Source organism: Lytechinus variegatus, chromosome 4 (genome assembly GCF_018143015.1).
Source record: "Lytechinus variegatus isolate NC3 chromosome 4, Lvar_3.0, whole genome shotgun sequence".
Taxonomy (NCBI): Eukaryota; Metazoa; Echinodermata; class Echinoidea; order Temnopleuroida; family Toxopneustidae; genus Lytechinus; species Lytechinus variegatus.
In genome coordinates this window covers 24006577-24028992 of record NC_054743.1, presented here as the reverse complement: position 1 = coordinate 24028992, position 22416 = coordinate 24006577, and the positions used below count along the sequence as shown (strand labels likewise).

At 36.9% G+C, this 22416-nt stretch overlaps 1 protein-coding gene across 1 annotated transcript; it reads right to left on the bottom strand.

The window, feature by feature from the left end:
* Positions 1–1310: 1310 nt before the first annotated feature.
* On the bottom strand, positions 1311–21989 carry LOC121412900 (E3 ubiquitin-protein ligase parkin-like). Its single transcript, XM_041605662.1, has 11 exons — positions 21981–21989; positions 20776–21108; positions 12366–12501; positions 10769–10914; positions 10172–10255; positions 7259–7374; positions 6491–6627; positions 5750–5811; positions 4695–4847; positions 2777–2984; positions 1311–1498 (listed from the first exon to the last, which is right to left on the bottom strand). Exons 1-11 carry the CDS (start codon positions 21987–21989, stop codon positions 1374–1376), a joined length of 1509 nt encoding a protein of 502 aa, XP_041461596.1. The 3' UTR covers positions 1311–1373.
* Positions 21990–22416: the final 427 nt, after the last annotated feature.

Genomic DNA, 22416 nt, shown 5'->3' with positions numbered 1-22416 from the left:
TATTTCAGTTATGGAATATATACTATGATAAAAAATATACACTATTATTGCATCCACAAAGAATCAACAAGTGGAATGCCTCTGGCCGTCTCACCTGCATCACGCGGTTCAATATAGCAGCAGTGCTGACTTTGAATACTACTCTAACTTGCACAAGATGTTCAGTGATACATAGTTACTCTTATGTCCACTTTTTATGAACTAGACCAATAAACTTACAGAGATATGATGGTTATTCAACAAAAAACCCAACATGGTCAAAGTTCATTGACCTTACATGACCTTTGACCTTGATCATGTGACCTGAAACTCGCACAGGATGTTCAGTGATACTTGATTACTCTTATGTACAAGTTTCATGAATCAGATCCATAAACTTTCAAAGTTATGATGGTAATTCAACAGATACACCCAATTCGGCCAAAGTTCATTGACCTTTGACCTTGGTCATGTGACCTGAAACGCGCACAGGATGTTCAGTGATACTTAATTACTCTAATGTCCAAGTTTAATGAACTAGACCAATAAACTTTCAAAGTTATGATGGTAATTCAACAGATACCCCCGATTCGGCCAAAGTTCATTGACCCAAAATGACCTTTGACCTTAATCATGAGACCTGAAACTTGCACAAAATGTTCAGTGATGCTTGATTACTATTATGTCCAAGTTTCATAAATCAGATCCATAAACTTTCAAAGTTATGATGGGAATTCAACAGATATCCCCAATTCGGCCAAAGTTCATTGACCCTAAATGACCTTTGACCTTGGTCATGTGACGTGAAACTCATGCAGGATGTTCAGTGATACTTTATTAACCTTATGTCCAAGTTTCATGAACTAGGTCCATATATTTTCTAAGTTATGATGAAATTTCAAAAACTTAAGCTCAGGTTAAGATTTCGATGTTGATTCCTCCAACATGGTCTAAGTTCATTGACCCTACATGACCTTTGACCGTGGTCATGTGACATGAAACTCTAATAGGATGTTCAGTAATACTTGATTAACCTTATGGCCAAGTTTTATTAACTAGGTCCATATACTTTCTAAGTTATGACGTCATTTCAAAAACTTAACCTCAGGTTAAGATTTGATGTTGACGCCGCCGCCGCCGCCGCCGCCGCCGTCGGAAAAGCGGCGCCTATAGTCTCACTTGCGAAGCAGGTGAGACAAAAATGCTGTCACATTGCCATCAGTAGATATAATCAGTTCACCTTATATATATAATTTATTCTGATTTCTTAAATCAGCTCATGAAGAGAAAAAGTCGAAAAGTCAAACACTCACAAACGAGTCTTAGAGTTATCATCTTCTTTATCACAACATATGTCGAAACAAGTTTTAGGGATTTGCTTTCATATTGTGATGTCACAAAAGAAACCCTGTACCAAACCAATGATCTTCTAGGCAGTCCATGTTCCAGCCAATTCCGCATATCCAACACCACTCATACTTGCATTGGGCTTGACTGCAGACCATGTGCATGCATCCACCTGGGAGGGGAGGGAGGGGGGGACAAGAAAAACAAAGACCAAACAAGTTAATACCCTCAGGTAAAATATCGAGTTCAGAAAATTATAGTCTGATAAACAGCAATAAAATGTGTCAGTATCAACCAGCATCAAATACATAATGTTACAAGCAAATAACAACAGATGCTTTGCAAAGCACTACTTGTATTTAACTATTGAATCAAGAAATATACAAAATAACTGGCCCAGTCAAATTTGCATTTACAAAATTGACAGGCAAACTTATATAGAAACTCTAACTGTAAATTTGCATCATTTAATTGTAAGTTTATATCTTATTGAACAAGAGTACAAATCCTTGTGACCACTGGTTCAGTAGTTGTCCAAATACTGGATTCATAGTGTAGGGCAAAATATAAATATTACATTATACAATTTTTACACAAGAACAGAGAATAAATGTACTTACCAAATTGATTAGTATAATTGGTCATAAGTGAAAAGCTCTGAATTATGTTCTGAACAGTCCTATATAAAACAAAACTACTATACAAGACTTTTTCTGTAGCAGTCTTTAAAAAATGTGGAGCAAATTGCAATGCGATACCGGGAAAATTATTCCTCGAGAGACACCTATAATCTAATGCACTTCATTTGATTGAGTGTATCTGAGGTAGGCTGTGTGAAATTACTGGAGATTGAAATCTTGTATGCATCGTTTTGCCGCCAACCAATGATGCTACAGTCACAGCAACGTAACCGACTCCAAACCGACTAATGGTTTGCCAATGGAGATAACATAATGGCCCAAATTCACGAAGGTGGTTTTTAAATCATCAGTTGAACCCATGGTTTATGCAGATTTCCTGTATAAATTATGCTTATTTACCGCGTATAGTAAAGAATTCCAATGCTGATGCGCGCTTTTGTCACAATGAACCAAAGTGACGCCTGTTGCCATAGTTTTATTAATGAATCCACTATTCTTAATTAATGAGTCCATTTTTCAAACTGGACTCATGAATAAAATAGCATACTTAACCACGGCAACAGGCACCAATGCGTTGAACTGTGACAAAAGTATGTATCAGCACTGGACATTTTTAAATATATGCGGTTAATAAGCATAATATATACAGTAAATCTGCATAAACCATGGGTTCAACCGATGGCTTTAAAAACCACGTTTGTGAAATCGGGCCAATAGCTCTGGTTGGTCTAGAGTCCAATGCGCCATTGTGACTGTGGCATAACAAAAGGAAGATTCAACAAGAGCATGTCTACTTAAAACACACTCACCATTTCTTTCTACAGGCACTTTGCAGTTAGGGCAAGGTTTACTGGTCTCTGCTATGATTCTTCTACTCTCTTCATTCTCCCGTCTTGCTTGTCGCTCCCTCTCACTGTTGACCTCTGACCCCAATGCTGTCGGACTCTGAGGCTCTTCTATCCTCTGTCCACACTCCCCATCGTGGTAGGCTTCATGGCAGTTCCGGCAGAAGACAAACTATGAAATGAAAAGGATGATTATAATCCTTACATATGTTTGTTCTTCATAGTTTGAATCTGAAGAATGCACAATCTGTCACATAAATTGCCCACCCTTCTGGCAGTAGGAGACTAACAGTCCAAGTGCTGTAAATCTCATATCTCGGCCAATCTAGTAGTGAGACAACAGTCTGAGGTAAATTGTTTTTTATTACTTTATTGTGTAAACCTAACAAGTGGAATGCCTCTGGCCGTCTCACCTGCATCACGCGGTTCAATATAGCAGCAGTGCTCACTTTGAATACTACTCTAACTCGCACAAGATGTTCAGTGATACATGGTTACTCTATTTCCCTTTTTTATGAACTAGACCAATAAACTTACAGAGATACATGTATGATGGTTATTCAACAAAAAAACCCAACATGGCCAAAGTTCATTGACCTTACATGACCTTTGACCTTGATCATGTGACCTGAAACTCGAAAAAGATGTTCAGTGATACTTGATTACTCTTATGTACAAGTTTCATGAATCAGATCCATAAACTTTCAAAGTTATGATGGTAATTCAACAGATACACCCAATTCGGCCAAAGTTCATTGACCTTTGACCTTGGTCATGTGACCTGAAACGCGCACAGGATGTTCAGTGATACTTGATTACTCTAATGTCCAAGTTTAATGAACTAGACCAATAAACTTTCAAAGTTATGATGGTAATTCAACAGATACCCCCGATTCGGCCAAAGTTCATTGACCCTAAATGACCTTTGACCTTAATCATGAGACCTGAAACTTGCACAAAATTTTCAGTGATGCTTGATTACTATTATGTCTAAGTTTCATGAATCAGATCCATAAACTTTCAAAGTTATGATGGGAATTCAACAGATATCCCCAATTCGGCCAAAGTTCATTGACCCTAAATGACCTTTGACCTTGGTCATGTGACGTGAAACTCATGCAGGATGTTCAGTGATACTTGATTAACCTTATGTCCAAGTTTCATGAACTAGGTCCATATATTTTCTAAGTTATGATGACATTTCAAAAACTTAACCTCAGGTTAAGATTTCGATGTTGATTCCTCCAACATGGTCTAAGTTCATTGACCCTAAATGACCTTTGACCTTAATCATGAGACCTGAAACTTGCACAAAATTTCCAGTGATGCTTGATTACTATTATGTCCAAGTTTCATGAATCAGATCCATAAACTTTCAAAGTTATGATGGGAATTCAACAGATATCCCCAATTCGGCCAAAGTTCATTGACCCTAAATGACCTTTGACCTTGGTCATGTGACGTGAAACTCATGCAGGATGTTCAGTAATACTTGATTAACCTTATGGCCAAGTTTTATTAACTAGGTCCATATACTTTCTAAGTTATGACGTCATTTCAAAAACTTAACCTCAGGTTAAGATTTGATGTTGACGCCGCCGCCGCCGTCGGAAAAGCGGCGCCTATAGTCTCACTTTGCTTCGCAGGTGAGACAAAAATTAAAAGATAAAACACAAGATGATCAAAATGCAAACAATTACCATGGACAATGCACTCACTGTAATAGCTCTTAAGCCCACATGTAAATGTAAGGCATGCTGTGAAAATTATTCTCCTAATAATCTGACATTTGCACATCATATTTGGCAATAATCAGCTGATAATAACAATTAACAGTATCAAAGTTTGTTAAAACAGATTGTGTGAATTACGATATCCTTACCCCACATCCAAAGCCTTCCTCCTGCAGGCATTCCACTCTCCTCTCCTCTCCTGATTCTAGTAGTATACCAGCACCACACCCTGGGGAGGGGCACAGGACCCCGCCCTCACTTAGAAGATACTCCTCGGTACCAAATCTCTTGTATCGGGCATACTATCATAAGAAACAAATATTATCGGCTTGCATGAGTAATAATAAATTTCACCATCATATGCTATGAAATATAACGAAGGAATGAATATGAATCATGTGAATAAAACTTGGTGAGCAGAGCATGAAAACATGGCACACTTTCTCCACTCTCAACTCCTCTGATTATCAGCACCACACCCTGGGGAGGAGCACAAGACCCTGCCTTCACTTAGAAGATACTCCTCGGTACCAAATCTCTTGTATCAGGTATACAAGCCAGAGGCAAATATACATGTACACAGCAGTGCTTTGTATCCTCACGGAAAAAGTGCTATATAAATTATAAGTCCAGCAATTATTATTATTGTTAAGCAACATATAATGCAGGGAACCAGTCCTGATAGGTGCTTCATAAAGTTGTTTGTGATTTATATGCGTTTTCATGTACAATTAATTATCCATTCTTGTTACCCCCAATTTTCTTTTTTTTCACAAAGGGGGGGGGGGGATTTATCAAAATCTTTGGCAAATTCTAACAAATACGAAACTCTGCATTTGGATGCGATTAACGACAGGAATAAAGAATGATTTCAACTTTAGCTGATGCAAATAAAACGAATGAGAATCTGCTTTGTTGAATTCGCAATGGAGAGCAGGTCCCCGGTAATGGTTAAGAGTTGCGGGTAAAATTATGTGCAACTTACAAAAAGTTTTTCGATAAACACCAACTACATAGCCCTTACTTTCGTTGATGCCTTCAAATAGAGACCAGTCTTGATTTATTGGCATACAGACATGTAAATCTCTTAAAAGATCATCTAGGGGCACCCTAAACTAGAACTGCAGCATGAAAAGGGCACTGGTTTCAATAAAATATTTCTCCAGTTTCATATCTGCAAAACTCAAATCAATGTAACCTGTACCTGTTCCTTTCCCAGCACCAAGAAATGATGTGAGTCCTTGATGAGAGAATCCTCACATCCAGCTGAAAAGGAAGAAACAATCAAGGGAAAGAAAACATCTTTACATTCTATGATGGAATTAAAAGTTTGAAACTATAAAGGGGACGTTAAACCAGATGGGCATTTCATAAAGCTGCCAATAAATTTATGAATAATTTATATTTTAGTGGGGAAATCCCCTTACACAGTGTGAACTTGTCACTTTTTCAATTCAGAGGTCAACATCGTGCAATTTTGTGCATTCTTTCATGAGATTTCCCACCATTACATCTGATGGGATTCACAGTAACTTCTAAAAGATATTTCATAGTACAGGCACGGAACACACATTTTGTGTAATTGGAAATGATGCATCTGGAGTAAAATGCCACCATGAAATATAGACCCCTCTTATACCACATTTCCTAAGTAGTCTTGGGGCACCTCTACACCAGTCTTGGGCAGGTTTCTAATCCAGTGTAAATGCACACACCTACCTATCTCGGACCACCTCGCGATGTGTTCCAAGACTGGTCTCGGAGTGCCCCAAGACTGCTTTGGATTCAGTTTAACGCACACCTGCCCAAGAGTGGTCCAAGACAGGTTCGCTTGAAGTCAGACAACTTTGGTAATCCTGTGTATACGCACAGAAAGCTGTCTCAGGGCACCCTGAGACTGGGGTAGGAAATCCAGTGTAGCGGGTGTCAGAGAGAGTTGACTCACCTGGGCATGGTAATGTGTATCCTAGCTGAGGACTCTGAATAAATCTCCTCTCATTTAAACACAACCTACAGTATTGGCTAAAACAATCCAAACACATCACATGAGCAGCTGAACATGGAAAGACCAAAACAGATATTCTGTAAAATAAAAAAACATAAAAGAATGGTCAAAGTAATAGCATGGCTGAGGCAAAAAATCGTAATTGATAAGGCACATTACTCTATATATAAATCATGTAAAATATGCCATCTTATGGATTTCATCTCAGAAGGCCTAGATGTCCATGTAAGGGTGTATGCTCCTACAACATTTGCTCCAGTCTTAATATCTGAAAAGATATAGCCTGGTTAGAATTAAGATTGTAATAGAATTTATGGTTCAGAATGATGTAAGTGATAGGATTAGAATTTTTAGTTTTGGAGGTTAGGATTTACATTTGGCTTAGCGTGCAGAACTTCCATCGGAGCAATTGTCACCGGAGCAAATGTCATGGAACCTCTGCTCACATGTGACATCTCAAAATTAAAACTTTAAAATCCACAACTTTTATTTCTTTATGGATTGAAGAACAAAAATTCCAAATTAGGTTTTTCTCAGCTTGCTGCTTCATTAAAACATGAAAAGTTGTTACCAGGGTGGACATAAGTTCAATTTGCAGTCATTCTCTTCTCTTTGTGAAGCAGCCTCCTAATGCCTGCTTGATATATGAACGTTTACGTCACAAAACTTTTGTTTTGTGAAGAAATTTTTATTCTTTATCACACTTACAAGACATCTGCACATGTGATGCACATAACCCTTCTGGTGTTGGTCCGTATGAGAGGAAGTACTGTGAGTTGATCATTCCCTGATGCTATGTGTGATGAACACTTGAAGAAAAATTCCTTTTCACAATAGAATCATACAAACAAAAGGATAAGTAAACATAATAATTTGTATCTCACTGGATGAAGAAGTATTTATAATAATCGTAAATGTAAAGTTTTAATGAATAACCACCTAAAATACATTTCGTTATCATGGATATTGACATAAAAAATACCAGAAATTTGTTTAAAGGTAATGTTCCTTTGACCCGCGCTCTTTTGAAAATATAAATGAAACACTTGCGAAAACCTCTCTTTGTATTTCAGAAATTAGTAGGTGGATGTCATCTAATCATCTCCAGCTGAATAATAGCAAAACTGAATTCATAGCTCTTTGTTCTTCTACCCGCCATCTGCAATCAATATCACATATTCAGCTTAATGTTAATGGTCAATGCATCCCCATCTCCACTAAAACTACTGTTCTTGGAGTATGCATTGATAACATGTTCACACTGTCTGCTCAAGTAAATCAGGTTGTCCGTAATTGTAATTATCATCTCAGCAATTTGTGGAGGATTTGTAGATTTATTGATCTTAAGACATGTCACCATGCTGTGCGAGCACTTACCCTTTCTCGGTTAGATTACTGTAATAGTTTATATACTGTTTTGTCAGCTAGAGATAGAAGAAAACTTGAAGTTATACAGAATCGTGCCGCTCGTTTAATTTTGGCTTTGGATCCCGAACTCATACTACACCCCTACTTAAGGAACTCCACTGGTTACCTCTATTCCAACGCATTCAGTTTAAAGTCTGTTTATACGTATACAAAACTCTAAATCAATTAGCACCTGAATATCTTAATAATACCATCAAATTACCGTAAGTAACGGTGTATTAACCGCACCTTTTTCTCGGCGGGATAGAAGCAAAAGTCGGGGGTGCGGTTTATACACGGTGACGGGTCTGAGCCGGCCCGCCGTAACCCTTCCCGTACATGTACGATGTCTGCCAGTTCACAACACATCGAGTGGCCGGGCGTAGCCGCCCAGGCAATGTCGTTTAGAGGGGTATGAGCCGCGGGTAATGGGAAGCGACTATTACGATCTTAATTAAATGTTGTCCATAACAAACGCACCCACCTTCATGACACTAATTTTGACTTTATTCTCGATTCAAAGTAGTGAAGTTCCCTGGCTAATTTAAAAGAGACGCCAAGCATACTCGGTAATATTTTGTCACCGATGAGCGAGAGTTGAATGAGCTTAGAGATTGCGTTGTAATGTGGTTATAGTGCGACTTAAGCTGGCGCTATTCAAAGTCCCGTTTCGCGCCAGCTTTTTTTTTTCCTTCCTGTTTGCTTTTCATAAGATACCATGTAAACCACGCACGAGGGAGACGGCATGAAGCCGTAAAAAACAACTGGAAAAAATGTCAATTTCTTTGTTTCTTGAACCTTCCTGTATTCCCATATCCAAAATTCATGCTAAGACATTAAATTTCTGAAAATGGTAGTGAGGTTGTGATGCAAGAAATGTGAATGTTTCTTCCTCCTACGCTGGGAAAGACACATCATAATTTGATGTACTGGCATGACTGGTACTGTATCGTAGTTTGCAATGTAATAGCAGTGCTGTGTGTGTGCGTGTACACTGTGACTGTGAGGTGAGTGTGTAAGTTGCCAATATTGTCGGGATTGTTCTTTCTTTCTAACATTTGTAGATGAATTGATAAAGAACAGCAGATTTCCGCATACCGGTAATCTCTTTGGATACTTTGAAATCTTAAAATCTTAGATTTTGTTTCTTCGTACCTCAAATATGCATGTAAATGTAAGATTTTTTTTTTTTTTTTTTTTTTTTTAGTCCAAAGTTGGGGGTGCGGTTAATACACGGGTGCGGTTAATACACCGTTACTTACGGTATACACACCCACTCGTAATCTTCGTTCAATCACTGACACATGCAGACTTTGCATTCCCTTGTCAAAACTCTCCTCTGCCGAAAAACGGTTTGCCGTAGCAGCTGCCAAGACTTGGAATGCTATCCCTCTTTCAATAAGAAATGTTTCCAGTGTTCTTGGCTTCAAATCATCCCTTAAGACATACCTTTTTCCTCAATAATTAATATTTTCCTTTTTATCTTGAATATTGTATAGTAATCATTGCAAATATTAAATGTTTCCTACTTTTGTACGCGCTATGGTACTTTTTGTTTTTAGCGCCTCTAAATACCCATTATTATTATTATTATTATTAGAAATCTTCACTTAATACTACTAATAATAGGCAAATTAGCTACTGCCCGTTTTTTTTCCTCAAGGTAAATTATCCCTCACTGAGCCATTCAACTCACATGATAATTACAATTTCACTGAACATTTTTTTTTCTTGTTTGCATTTTTACTTAAGTACATTTATTTATATTTACAATTTTACCATCAGATGGGTGCTAATTCATATAAATTTTCTGATCAGATATTTTTTCAGACAAGTTTCCAATTGTCATCATCGTTATGAACTAACGATGATGATGATGATGAAATAAATGAAAAATATTATGAGATATCCAATTAAAGAAAAGTATTTCTGTTAATGCATTAATCATATTTCATCAAATCCAAAGATATGTTAAATGATGGGGGTGGGGGCACTCAAATATTAATATATGATCCAATATAAAGATGACTATGAATAGGAGGGCACTTGCCAGGGAGAACAAAAGTAAAATTGCTACATTAATGGGGTTAGAGGCATCTTTGATAGATGCCAATATATATATCCGAAATATGAAAATGACATTCACAATTTTCCACAAACTGCTCTGAGAAAAGCGATACTCCTATTTCAAACTAAATTGAAATCTGAACTTACAGCTTTATCACCTTGGCAACCTGGAGTAAGGCAACTTCCTGATATCCTATCGGACAGAATGACATCATCCCAGCATACAGGATCCTACATAAATATGACATAATGAACAGGTTAATATCACCATCAGCAGCAGCGACATTTTCATCCTAATCATGATCACCCTCATCATCATCATCACACTACCCTAATCATCATCACTCTCATCCTAATCATTATCACCCTCATCATCATCATCATCACTCTCATCCTTATCATTATCCCCCTCACCATCATCATCATCATCATCACCATCATCATCCTCATCATCACCATCATCATCATCATCACCAAGATCATCATCATCAACATCATAATAGCCAGCATTATCCTCGTCAAGTACCATCAAAACATAAAAGATCACAACATATACTGTTAACTTTCATAGCTCAATTCATTTTGGAGGGGTAAGAAACAACCTTCCTGAAGTAATGATATCATTCTGCTTTTAATGTAATGCCTAATATACTTGAACACTGTATCTAACCATTTCAAGCATTTCCCCCCTTTCTCCACTCCCTTTGGAGCATTTCCACGTATATTATTTATAAATATACATACCTCTCTGACAATGAAAGCAGGATCCTTACAGGTTTGACAGCACACCCTCAGCTTGCCAGGTTGTATTGAGACACAATGACTCTTGCAATAAACATAGAAGCCAGGTCGAAGAGATGACCCAGGGTCAAGATCAGGTATATTGCCATCTACAAGAACAAAGGTGTGTAAAAGAAATATGTTAGACTTCCTTCTACAAGTAAAAAGGTATGCAAATTATCTGTTGACTTCTACTAGAACAAAAGGTAAATGCATGCATATCATTGTTATACTTCTACAATAACAAAAGTATGCATATTATCTGTTAGACATCTACAAGAACAAAGGTACAAGTACCAGACCTTCATTTTTGAGGAGCGATCCTAAAAAAAAATAAGGAGAGCAAAAAATCGCGCTCAAAAAAAAAATGGAAAAAAAAATTGCTAAAATGTCACATTTCACATCTTTAAATCCATGAAATGGCCTTCTTTTTTCCATAATTCCTTGAAATTACTTTGATTTAATAGTTGAAAACTATCAGAAAAATGAAGAATATTCATCTCTTTCCCGACTCTGATTTTAATTTAAACTCAGTAAATATTGCAGTCCCATGTAGTCCCATATGTAGATTTTCATGGCAACACCATGGAAGTCTACATGTGGGACTACAATATTTACCGAGGTAAGTTCAAATCAGAGTCGGGAAAGAGGTAAATATTCTTCATTTTTCTGATATTTTTCAACTAAATCAAAGTAATTTCAAGAATTATGGAAAAAAGGCCATTTCATGGATTTAAAGATGTGAAATGTGAAATTTTAGCAATTTATTTTAGCAATTTTTTTTTCAATTTTTTTTTTTAGGAGCGCGTACGACATCTTGTAAACGTATTGACGTGACCCAGGCCTAGTTTCACCACAGATTAATTAATAGCTAACACAGCTATTGCATATATACAATGTTAAGAAAAATCTACTATTTATCATACATGTATTGTAATGAATTGATTTGAGCTCCTCACGGAGAGCGATTCTGAGGAGCTCAATTGAGCTCCTCAAAAAAATAAGGAGAGCGATTTATTGAGCTCCACGAAATTATAAACGTGAAGGACTGATGTACATGAATTTATATCAATTATTTTATGTTAAAGTATGCATACTAGAATTTTATGCTATTTATCAAGTATTTCACTATTTTTTTGTAAACTCCCTCTCATTCTGTCTTTTCTCACATACTTCTACTCCTACTACCAAAAAAGAGAGATGTATTCCCTCTATTAAAAAAAGACATACCGGGTAAATGTAAAGAACATCCCTACTGAACTCATTTCGTCTTTAATCCCAAACAATTCAACAATGACCTAAAAAAATTGATATATATTCATGATCTTCATTTTTCAGCATGATCTTCATTTTTCAGAATTCAAAAACATAACATACCACTACTTTGCAAAAGAAGAAAGAAATTATACCTCAAAACCGTGTCAAAATATAACTTCAAATTAGCTTAATTCAACTAAATCGGGTCACTATTTTGACAAACATAAAACTTCAGGGCAATCATCGTTTAAAACCATGCAGCATTTTATCATAAACCTAAAAACAAAAATTAGTATAAACAGACCTTTGTCCACAATTCTTGATTCTAAGAGACCAAGCACCGGTGGTTGTTCCACGTCAGTGTCATGAATGGTCTCGCAATGTTGAATTCTCTGAGAAGGTACAGCATGGATCACAGTGTTCTCACATATCCTAAGATCCTACACAAAAAAAGAAGGACTGGGAATGTTATTGTAAGGTTGAGAAAATTATATGTTTGGAGGTAGAAAATAAAGTTCGAAGTCAGCAAACTCAATTATCAAACTGAAGAGGGAAACAGAAACAGATGAAAAGTGAAACAGACGCAAAATAAAGAGAACTTAAACCGAAGAAGTCTGGTAGTGCACTGTTTAATATCTGGGCTGCTTTGCCTCAGCTAAAATCAAATCATTCTATAATTTACATAAATATTTAAATTAGAAATAACAACCAATTAAACTAAACAAGTGGAATGCCTCTGGCCGTCTCACCTGCATCACGCGGTTCAATATAGCAGCAGTGCTGACTTTGAATACTACTCTAACTCGCACAAGATGTTCAGTGATACATGGTTACTCTTATGTCCACTTTTTATGAACTAGACCAATAAACTTACAGAGATATGATGGTTATTCAACAAAAAAACCCCAACATGGCCAAAGTTCATTGACCTTACATGACCTTTGACCTTGATCATGTGACCTGAAACTCGCACAGGATGTTCAGTGATACTTGATTACTCTTATGTACAAGTTTCATGAATCAGATCCATAAACTTTCAAAGTTATGATGGTAATTCAACAGATACACCCAATTCGACCAAAGTTCATTGACCTTTGACCTTGGTCATGTGACCTGAAACGCGCACAGGATGTTCAGAGATACTTGATTACTCTAATGTCCAAGTTTAATGTACTAGACCAATAAACTTTCAAAGTTATGATGGTAATTCAACAGATACCCCCGATTCGGCCAAAGTTCATTGACCCTAAATGACCTTTGACCTTAATCATGAGACCTGAAACTTGCACAAAATGTTCAGTGATGCTTGATTACTATTATGTCCAAATTTCATGAATCAGATCCATAAACTTTCAAAGTTATGATGGGAATTCAACAGATATCCCCAATTCGGCCAAAGTTCATTGACCCTAAATGACCTTTGACCTTGGTCATGTGACGTGAAACTCGTGCAGGATGTTCAGTGATACTTGATTAACCTTATGTCCAAGTTTCAATAACTAGGTCCATATATTTTCTAAGTTATGATGACATTTCAAAAACTTAACCTCAGGTTAAGATTTCGATGTTGATCCCTCCAACATGGTCTAAGTTCATTGACCCTAAATGACCTTTGACCTTGGTCATGTGACATGAAACTCTAATAGGATGTTCAGTAATACTTGATTAACCTTATGGCCAAGTTTTATTAACTAGGTCCATATACGTTCTAAGTTATGACGTCATTTCAAAAACTTAACCTCAGGTTAAGATTTGATGTTGATATTGACGCCGCCGCCGGAAAAGCGGCGCCTATAGTCTCACTCTGCTTCGCAGGTGAGACAATAAAATGGAAGGATCGAACTAAAATGTAAGAACCCAATTCATAAGATAAACCAATAAGGAATGAGATGAGATGACAAAGATGTCTGGTGATTATGTAATAACGGAAGTAGAAACTAAGGAGTCAGGTGAGGGATGGAATGAGTGGAACACCTGAAGAGAGAATAGAGAAGGAATGAAAATGACAAAAGAGAATCAGGGAAAGGCATTCAGAGTAGAATGAATGACAACTGAATATCATTAAACTCAAATAACCTAAGTTCAGACTGCAAGGGCATTGCTGAAAAGAAATGCAAATGAACTAAGTCTAGACAGAACAGAAATGTACAACAGCTGAAGAATAAAGGAAATAAACAAAATAGCAAAATTACCATATTACATTATTCTCAAATCTACATGACAATTTCATGTCTCAATTTTCCATAATATACATTTGTACAGATACAGGTAACTCTAGTCAAGTCTCATATGCAGAGATGCCAACCTCTTGACACAAAAAATCAGACTGAATATCCTCAAAAATCATATTTTTTAGTGAAAAATCAGATTTTCACAAAAACTCAATATGACCAGTGCAAGCCTTGAATTAAGCAGCTGCAGGCCGGGGGCAATTTTTATTTTTTTAATTGCCCCGGCTCGCGAGGTTTTTACAGGAACCGGGGGGCAATTTTCTGGAACAAGGGGCAATTAAAAAAAAAATACATAACTGAACCACACTCCAAATTTGTTTATAGTAAGCGCAGCTCCTGCAATTTTCAATTAGTACAGAAATAGCATGCTAAGTAATACATTGTAGGCTTATTCAAACAACTAAGAAATCAGATTTAAATGTTTACATGTACTGTAAGTGTGTTTTGACACCCTCACTCCACATCCCCTTTACATGGGCTTATTAACTTTTCATCTTCAATGAACCACAAACAATGAACCCCCCCAAAAAAATCTAAATAAATGAATAAAATAAACATATAAAAAAGAGAGAATTCAAATCAAATAATAAATTTACAAAAAAAAATTTTAAGGTTTTTTTCATGGTTACATGTAGAATCACGGGTGTGGGTGAGTGTTTGTGTATGATTGTGACTGTGAGGTGCACTTGGATTGCATACTGTATAAATTATGTTAAAGAAATGAAGAAATTAAATCAATATCTAACTCAGTCTATTCAAATTCCAGCACATAGCCACAGGCTACATGTAAATTTTTAAATGTACATGTATTGTAGGTTCATGTACCTTAAGTTTTTCACAAGTTATTTGAAAACGCAGATCTTCACAGAAAATGCCTTTCATTCTGGGAGAGTCTAAATTCTGTAAAAATGTATTCATTAATAACTTAAATATTCATCACAATGAAGAAATCATGAAGTTTTTTTTACAGTTTTCAAAAATTAACATGAAATCTAAACTCTATCTGAAACAGAAAATCACCATCACTTAGGCCATTACTGATAGAATTCTCACCCAGAGCTCTGGCAGAGAACGTGAGCTCAAACTGGCTAGCTAACAGCATACAAGTACCACACTCACGTGCACGGCGTCCTATTTTTTTTTTAGATGGAGCCTTGTTTGATGATTTATTGTCTGATATTTACCCCTCACCAAGAAAGAAATTAAAAAGCTATAATTCACAACTATTGACTTTGGATTAATAAGGCTCCGTTTTGACAAGCAAAGTCGGCGACTGTGAGGATACCAGACTCGCATTGTTACGATACTGCAACAAATAACAAGTAAATTTGATTTTTTTTTTATTTCCTCTTTTTTATTACAGGAAATAATTATACATAAATAAAACAAATAATGATCTTACATAAATCTCTTGAAGTGTCCGATGTAAAATCCCGAAGTGATGATGCTATATCCAAGTAATAATCCAAATGATAAAATCCCAGTTGACTGGCGAAAATTCACAATGATGGCGATGATGAAACTGATGTTGAAGTCCGATGAATAATAAGAGTCACTGCAACGAGTTGAAATGTCCGTGAAGACGATGTTGATGATGATTAACAGTCAATTTCAGCAATCCATGGGTTGAAGCGTGTTCATTGAACAGGTTGATGATGTTGATGATCTCGATGAGAACTGATAATTTCTCTCTCAAAATAACTGCAAACAGTTCTTTGATGCATAAACTGCTCTGATCTGATCTGGTGAAGTGATCTCATATGATGTGATGGTGTGATCTAATATGATGTGATGATAATCTTGAAGAATCCACCAGCTTTATATAGTTTGCAGCTATTCTTCTAGAACTCACTATTAAGGAAGGTTCTAGCATTTTCTTTAAAAAAACTCCTTTCAGGAGCAGTCAAAATCCAGAACACTCTTGAATGACCTCATTGAAATCAACAGTGTGTCAATAACATAGCTAAGCCTATTGTTCCTAATCTCTATTCAGAAATAACAATACAACTCCTTGGCCTTTTAAATAGGCAAGGCCTGCATAATAAAAAGACATTCCTGAATGTTCTTTACAATTCTTGGCTATCCTTAAAGGGAAATAACTAATAGATGAATGTAATTGCTTTTAAAATTCTTTTACAATTATTCATATATATAACAGCATATCCTGTGTTAAGAACAGGGATTTATCTCCTGTGCAATTCAAATTACTATATCACAGAATTGTGATATCCTGACTGGAAATGTGTGCATTAGAAATTGCACATGGTGAAGTAGGGAAAAACTGTTACCGCTATTGGAAGCACGCGCGTACATGTATTACAGGGAAAAAAAGACGGACGTAGCTCACTTTTTATGGTACTGAAAAAAACACGCACTTGGCAATTTGAAACTGTGCTTATCGTAAATTGAAAGTTACTTGATTTTGGCTTTTCAGATATTTAAATTACATGTATGATATGGCTTCACTGCTCACTCACGGGCGGGCGCATACATACACAACACACATATATGGGACAAAAACAGGACTATGACAGAAAGTCGGGAAATCGTATTTTTGATGGCCAAAATCGTACTGTCGTATTTTACTTGTTTTATCGTACTAAATACGATAAAATCGTACTGGTTGGCAATTGGCATCTCTGCATATGATGGGGCCAAAGTTGCAGATCTCCACATTCAGCTCTGCAGATTCTAGATCTGTATAGAAAATCCTATGCGATTACTCAAATAATTACCACCCTCTTGTATGGAAAAAGAAGTGAGCAAGTGTGAGCCTTAACAATAGACAATTCCTCAAAATATACACAATAATATTTTGCTCTTTTTATTTGTGTGGAATAATAAATGCCTGTTGAATTGATGAATTAGGTCTAATTGATCAACATCTAGTTTGTTATTGATTGCAGTTATTTTTTTTGCAATCTGAAAATGACTGCCCAAGGATTTTCCAAGAAAATCCTATATTTCTTTCAAATTTTTAAGAGATATCTGGTACACTTACTCATACTAAAATTTTACTATGAAGCGGGGGTTTTGTGCGCACGAGGCACAACGAGCGATCGAGTGTCAATGCAATGCCAGCAGCCATGCCATGCGATAGCCCGCCGGCCCAGCCGGCACCGCGCTGAGATGCCGTGCCGGCGCCCGCGCAACTCATTATACTTCTACTTCAGATTTCAGCCGGTAGGTAAGTTGTTACTTGTCTTGTCTTGAAAATATGTTTTGATCGGATCCTTTATATGCCATTATTATGATAGTAAGAATGACTTTGGAAGGATGCTTGTATAAATTGATATAGTGCTATGAACTATGTTGTGTGTATTCTATTGAGAACGAAATTTTGATTAAATTTTTCTCTAAAACGAGTGTAATTGAGGGTGACACTGACTGTCTCTGTACCACTACACGAGCGCCGACCTAACTTAGATCGACGGTGTGGCTGACGATCTGCGTTAGATGTTAAAGTATTTTAATTTTTATTTAGTCTGTGTGACTGTGCATGTTGGGTGTATTCTGTATAATTCAAGAACCTATATTTTCGTAAATTGGTATCTTAAACTCAATTCTAGTGAATAATTGACAATAATAATAATGACCAGATGATGAATAGTAGTGGCAGCGGAAGCAACAAAATTTAGGGGGGGTGCAGGAAACAATTAAAAGGTCATTGTACCGATTGTTCCATATATTTGTGTCATCTAACAAAATGTTTAGAGGGTCTTGAAATTTAGGGAGGGATGCAGCAAAAAAAATTACAAGCAGAAAAAAAAAGGTTATCAAACAAAATTTTAGGGGGTGGTCCATCTGAGATTTAGGGGGGGGGTAGTCCACCTGATTTTTTTTGGGGGGGGGCACAGAGAAAAAATTGACAAGCCAAAAAAAAGGTTATCGCTCCTGATTGTTGCCTATTTTGCCTAATTCTTCATTAAAAATAATCAATTAACCTATTTGAATCCTGCCTTATGTATTTATGGAATCAGAGTTAAAAGTATGTGCCAGCACAGTGAACAATTGTGTACAACGGATAGCGGAGCGTGAACGTAGCGGTCGTGTACATTTTTGCTTATTACATGACGTCATCCAGCCACTGCCGAGAACCAATTTATGAATGAAAATATAGTAAGCATGCGCAGTGCAAGCCTTTTGTTTCCCCACACAGAATTCCACCAAAACAAGTGTGCAATTCCCTATCACCTCGTACCAAAATCGACCTAGAATTTCACTTTTCCTATATTTTATATGAATTATGAAAGGTATTCTCGGAGGATCTATTTTCTCACCGATACCGCACAGGTAAGCGAATTTCGAATACTTCTTGCTTTTCCGTCAAAATCTTACGAATTAGCGTCTATATGTCATCGTGTTCCTTGGAATTTGTAGAGTCTATCGCAACGTGCACAAAGTCAATTGGCTTCCGGGTTTCGGAGCGTCGCGTGAATATGCATGAAATTGCAGAGTTTCGATAATTTTCGATCGATACCGGAGCAATCCGATCACGAACCAAGACCATTTACCACGTACACAACGTGACCGGATATCGTTATCGCTATCAATACTTCCACCTGCAGTCCAAAGGAATTATTTTTGGGACCACGTGGTCATGACGTGATCTGCGCGATTGACCAATCAGCGGTCTTCGAATCGCTGTGCGGAGACGATCTATCCGTTGTACACAGTCTATGGACAATTGTTCGTTGTGGCCAGATTGCACCATTTAAATTGCAAAATTGTAAAAGCTCCCTACCGTGCAAGGGGGGACACCCCCCTTCCACACCATCCCCCCTCGGGCGCTCCGCTCCCTCGCAATGTCTCACTCCAAACTCTTCTCAAAGGTTGGCAGCCCTGTGTTCATCTTCCCTTCTTTCAAAGAATGACGGAAACCTTTTTTCTCAATCTCTTTTATTGATTATTCTTTCTTTCATACTGCTTTTCTTCTTTGTTTTATTTTTTTCCTTTTATCCTTCACTTTCCCCTTCATTTTTATTTCTTCATTCTTTCTCCACAATTCATCTCTTTTCTTTCCTTCATTCTTTCGTTCATCCTCCCAATTACAATTTTTTTTACCAGTCTATGCCTAACTTAACTAGGGTCTAGGTCTAATCAGTAAAAACACTGTGTAGCCTTCTTTGTTGATAAGATATTTTTATATGACCTGGCTCCGTCAATCTGCTTGTGCAGCAGTAGAGGCGCATGGCCAATATTGGAGACTGTCTCCAATGTGGGAAATTATCTCCAATATCAGCGACTTTTGTAAAGAATTTGGGTTTCCAATTTCAGAGACAGTCTTCAGTTTTGGAGACTAATTTCCTTTGTTTACATTTGCGGCAAAAGGATTACCTTGGCGGCAAATAAAAATGTGATAAGCAGATTCCTCATGACGAATTACCTCTTTTCACCGTCTACTTTACAAATTCACCGTCTACTTTTGTTTTGATAAGCATTTTTGTTGTCAATCACACACAAAACAAAATGGGCTTCTGACCTCAGTGAGACAAAATTTTGGGTAGAAAAAATCATGCTTTTGTTGGTGTTGTTTCTTTTGTCCTTTTGCAAAGCAAGTCTCCAATGTGGGAGATTGTCTCTAGTATTGGAGAGAGTCTCCAATATTGGCCGTGCGCCTCTACTGTGCAGCATGCTTTGTCGATTATGCCGTTTTTCACTTAGTTTGTGGAAGTTTGTGAAATCTGGTCACCCTGTGCCAGTGCAGTGGCCTGTCCCTGACCAGATCAGAGGCAGAGCCCCCTTTTCGAGGCAAGCAGTCAGAGGCGTCGATTATGGGGGGGCAGGGGGGGCGATCGCCCCACCAATGAAAATATTGGGGGGCAAACATATCATTTTGCCCCCCCAATAATTCCGCATGTGCTAAAAATAAAATAAGATTGTAATGTTACACAGAAATCAGCAAGCGAGATTGAGATACACAACTCGTCCTTCGTCTAAAATCGTGCTCAAAATGTCCACTTTTCAGATTGGAATATCAAAAAAATTTCAGCTCGCGCTTCGCGCTCGCATCATTTTTGTAACAAAAACCCATACTTTCCATGATTAAATAGGTGAATATGGTCCCGTTGTTAGTTCTAAACCTCAAAATAACTCCCACTTCGATTTGCAATAATCTTTTGTTGTTCTTTATTAAAACGTCCATTAAACTCAATTTTTTTTTTCAGATCGAAATATCAAAATTTTCAGCTCGCGCTTCGCGCTCGCATTAATCTGCTGGTGAGATATATATATATATATATGTGTGTGTGTGTGTATTAGGCATATGTGTGTGTTTATGTGATCAAGCACCTTTGGAAAATTGATTCATGATTTTGCCCCCCCCAATCTGAAAAATGGATCGACGCCCCTGCAAGCAGTTGTGCGGATTTGCGTCGACATGGCATCATCATGCGTTTGTCAAGTTCATTCATTCATTCATCCATTCATTCAGGCGCAACGTAATAGGGCTAACGTTTAAGGCCTACCAAGTACCATGCCTACCTCCATTGTTTGCACATCAGTGATCAACTTTCCAGCGAATATCAGACGAATGTCTGCGGGGGACTGTCCCGATATGCGAGCAACCTCGTCTCGTATCTCGGCCCCACTTTGCGTCGCGTGAACAGGCATCCTCATTTCTGCTAGGCCTACATTTTCGGAAAATTTACCCAACCTTGGCCTTGGAGACTGTATGAGCTTGACTGATATAAGGAACTGGTCCATCTTTGATTGAATGACACGTTGAAATCTTGACTTGTAAATCACATAAAAGTGACAAAACAAATTATATCGCCGTTTGGCAATGCACGCAATCACCACGGCCGGCCACACGAACTTGTCGTTAAATTGATATCGGTGGTGATCGATCGATCGCTAACGCGGCGATCTCTCTTTATTTTCCTTCCTTCTGCTTTTCTTAATTTGTTTTTGTATTTTTTGTTATTGTACTGTCTAATTGTTTAATGTCTCTTCTGTGTGTGTCTGTGGGGGGGGGGGGGGTTCACTCAAACCTTTTTTCCATTTTTTTATTTTTTTTTTTTATTGTAAATTTCATTCAGTTTAATCAATGTTGAGTAATAAATTTTCTACATAACTATTGTATGATTTTGTGAATTTATATTGGTTATAAGTGGTTAATTTTTGTTACTGAATTTATCCATTGTATATGATTATGTTAATACCATGAGTATTTGTACGATCATTTGTATTGAACTGAATGATTAATAAATACTATTACAAAAAAAAAAAAAAAAAAAGAACGCGAACACGTGAAATTTTTGAAGCGCGCGCTAAGCTATTCCGGAAAAATCGTCTGCTAAGAGTGGAACCAGAGTTCGAACTTGAAATGCCCTGATGAAAAAATTATTTCTGATCAGGGGCGGATCCAGCCTTCGCCAAGGGGGGAGGAGGCCGGATTTTTTTTCAGCCACGTTTTCCCCAATCGGCTGCTCGAAGTTCATATTTGTTTGTGTCTTTGAAGCTAGGGGTACTAGTCACTTATAAAGCTTATATCATAATACCTTAATTATTCTAATAGTGAAAGCGCGAAGTATGAGCTATTTTTGTATTTATTTATTTCATGCATTTTGTCCTAAAATTTAACTTGTTTAAACATTCTGGGCATTGTTTGTAACTAACACCAAAGCTTCATTGATTGACAATTTATTTACAAATAGTATGTGCAATATTTCCACAGGAATACTAACCTGTGACATATCTGATCATTTGCCAATATTTGCCATGTTTGATTTTAAAGGTATATATGAAGATGAACCTGTTACATATAAACATCAAATTAATGATATCAATATTTACTGTTTTCTGAATGTATTATATTCAACTGATTTTGATAATCTGCTTTGCAGATATCAGGAAGAGCCAAATTACATGTATAAACAATATTTATGGAGTTTTTTCTGAGACTTATAATAAATGTTTTCCTCTCAGAAGATTAAAAATAAAGAAAAATCATAAACCATGGTTTAACAAAAACCTTAAACAGATATGTTCTAAAAAAAATAATTTATATAAAAGGTATATTAAAAATCCTACGTCACACAGAAAAGAATGTTATACTAAATTTCGAAATTCTTATACAAAACAAATACGTGATGCAAAAAGAGATTACTACTTTTCTAAGTT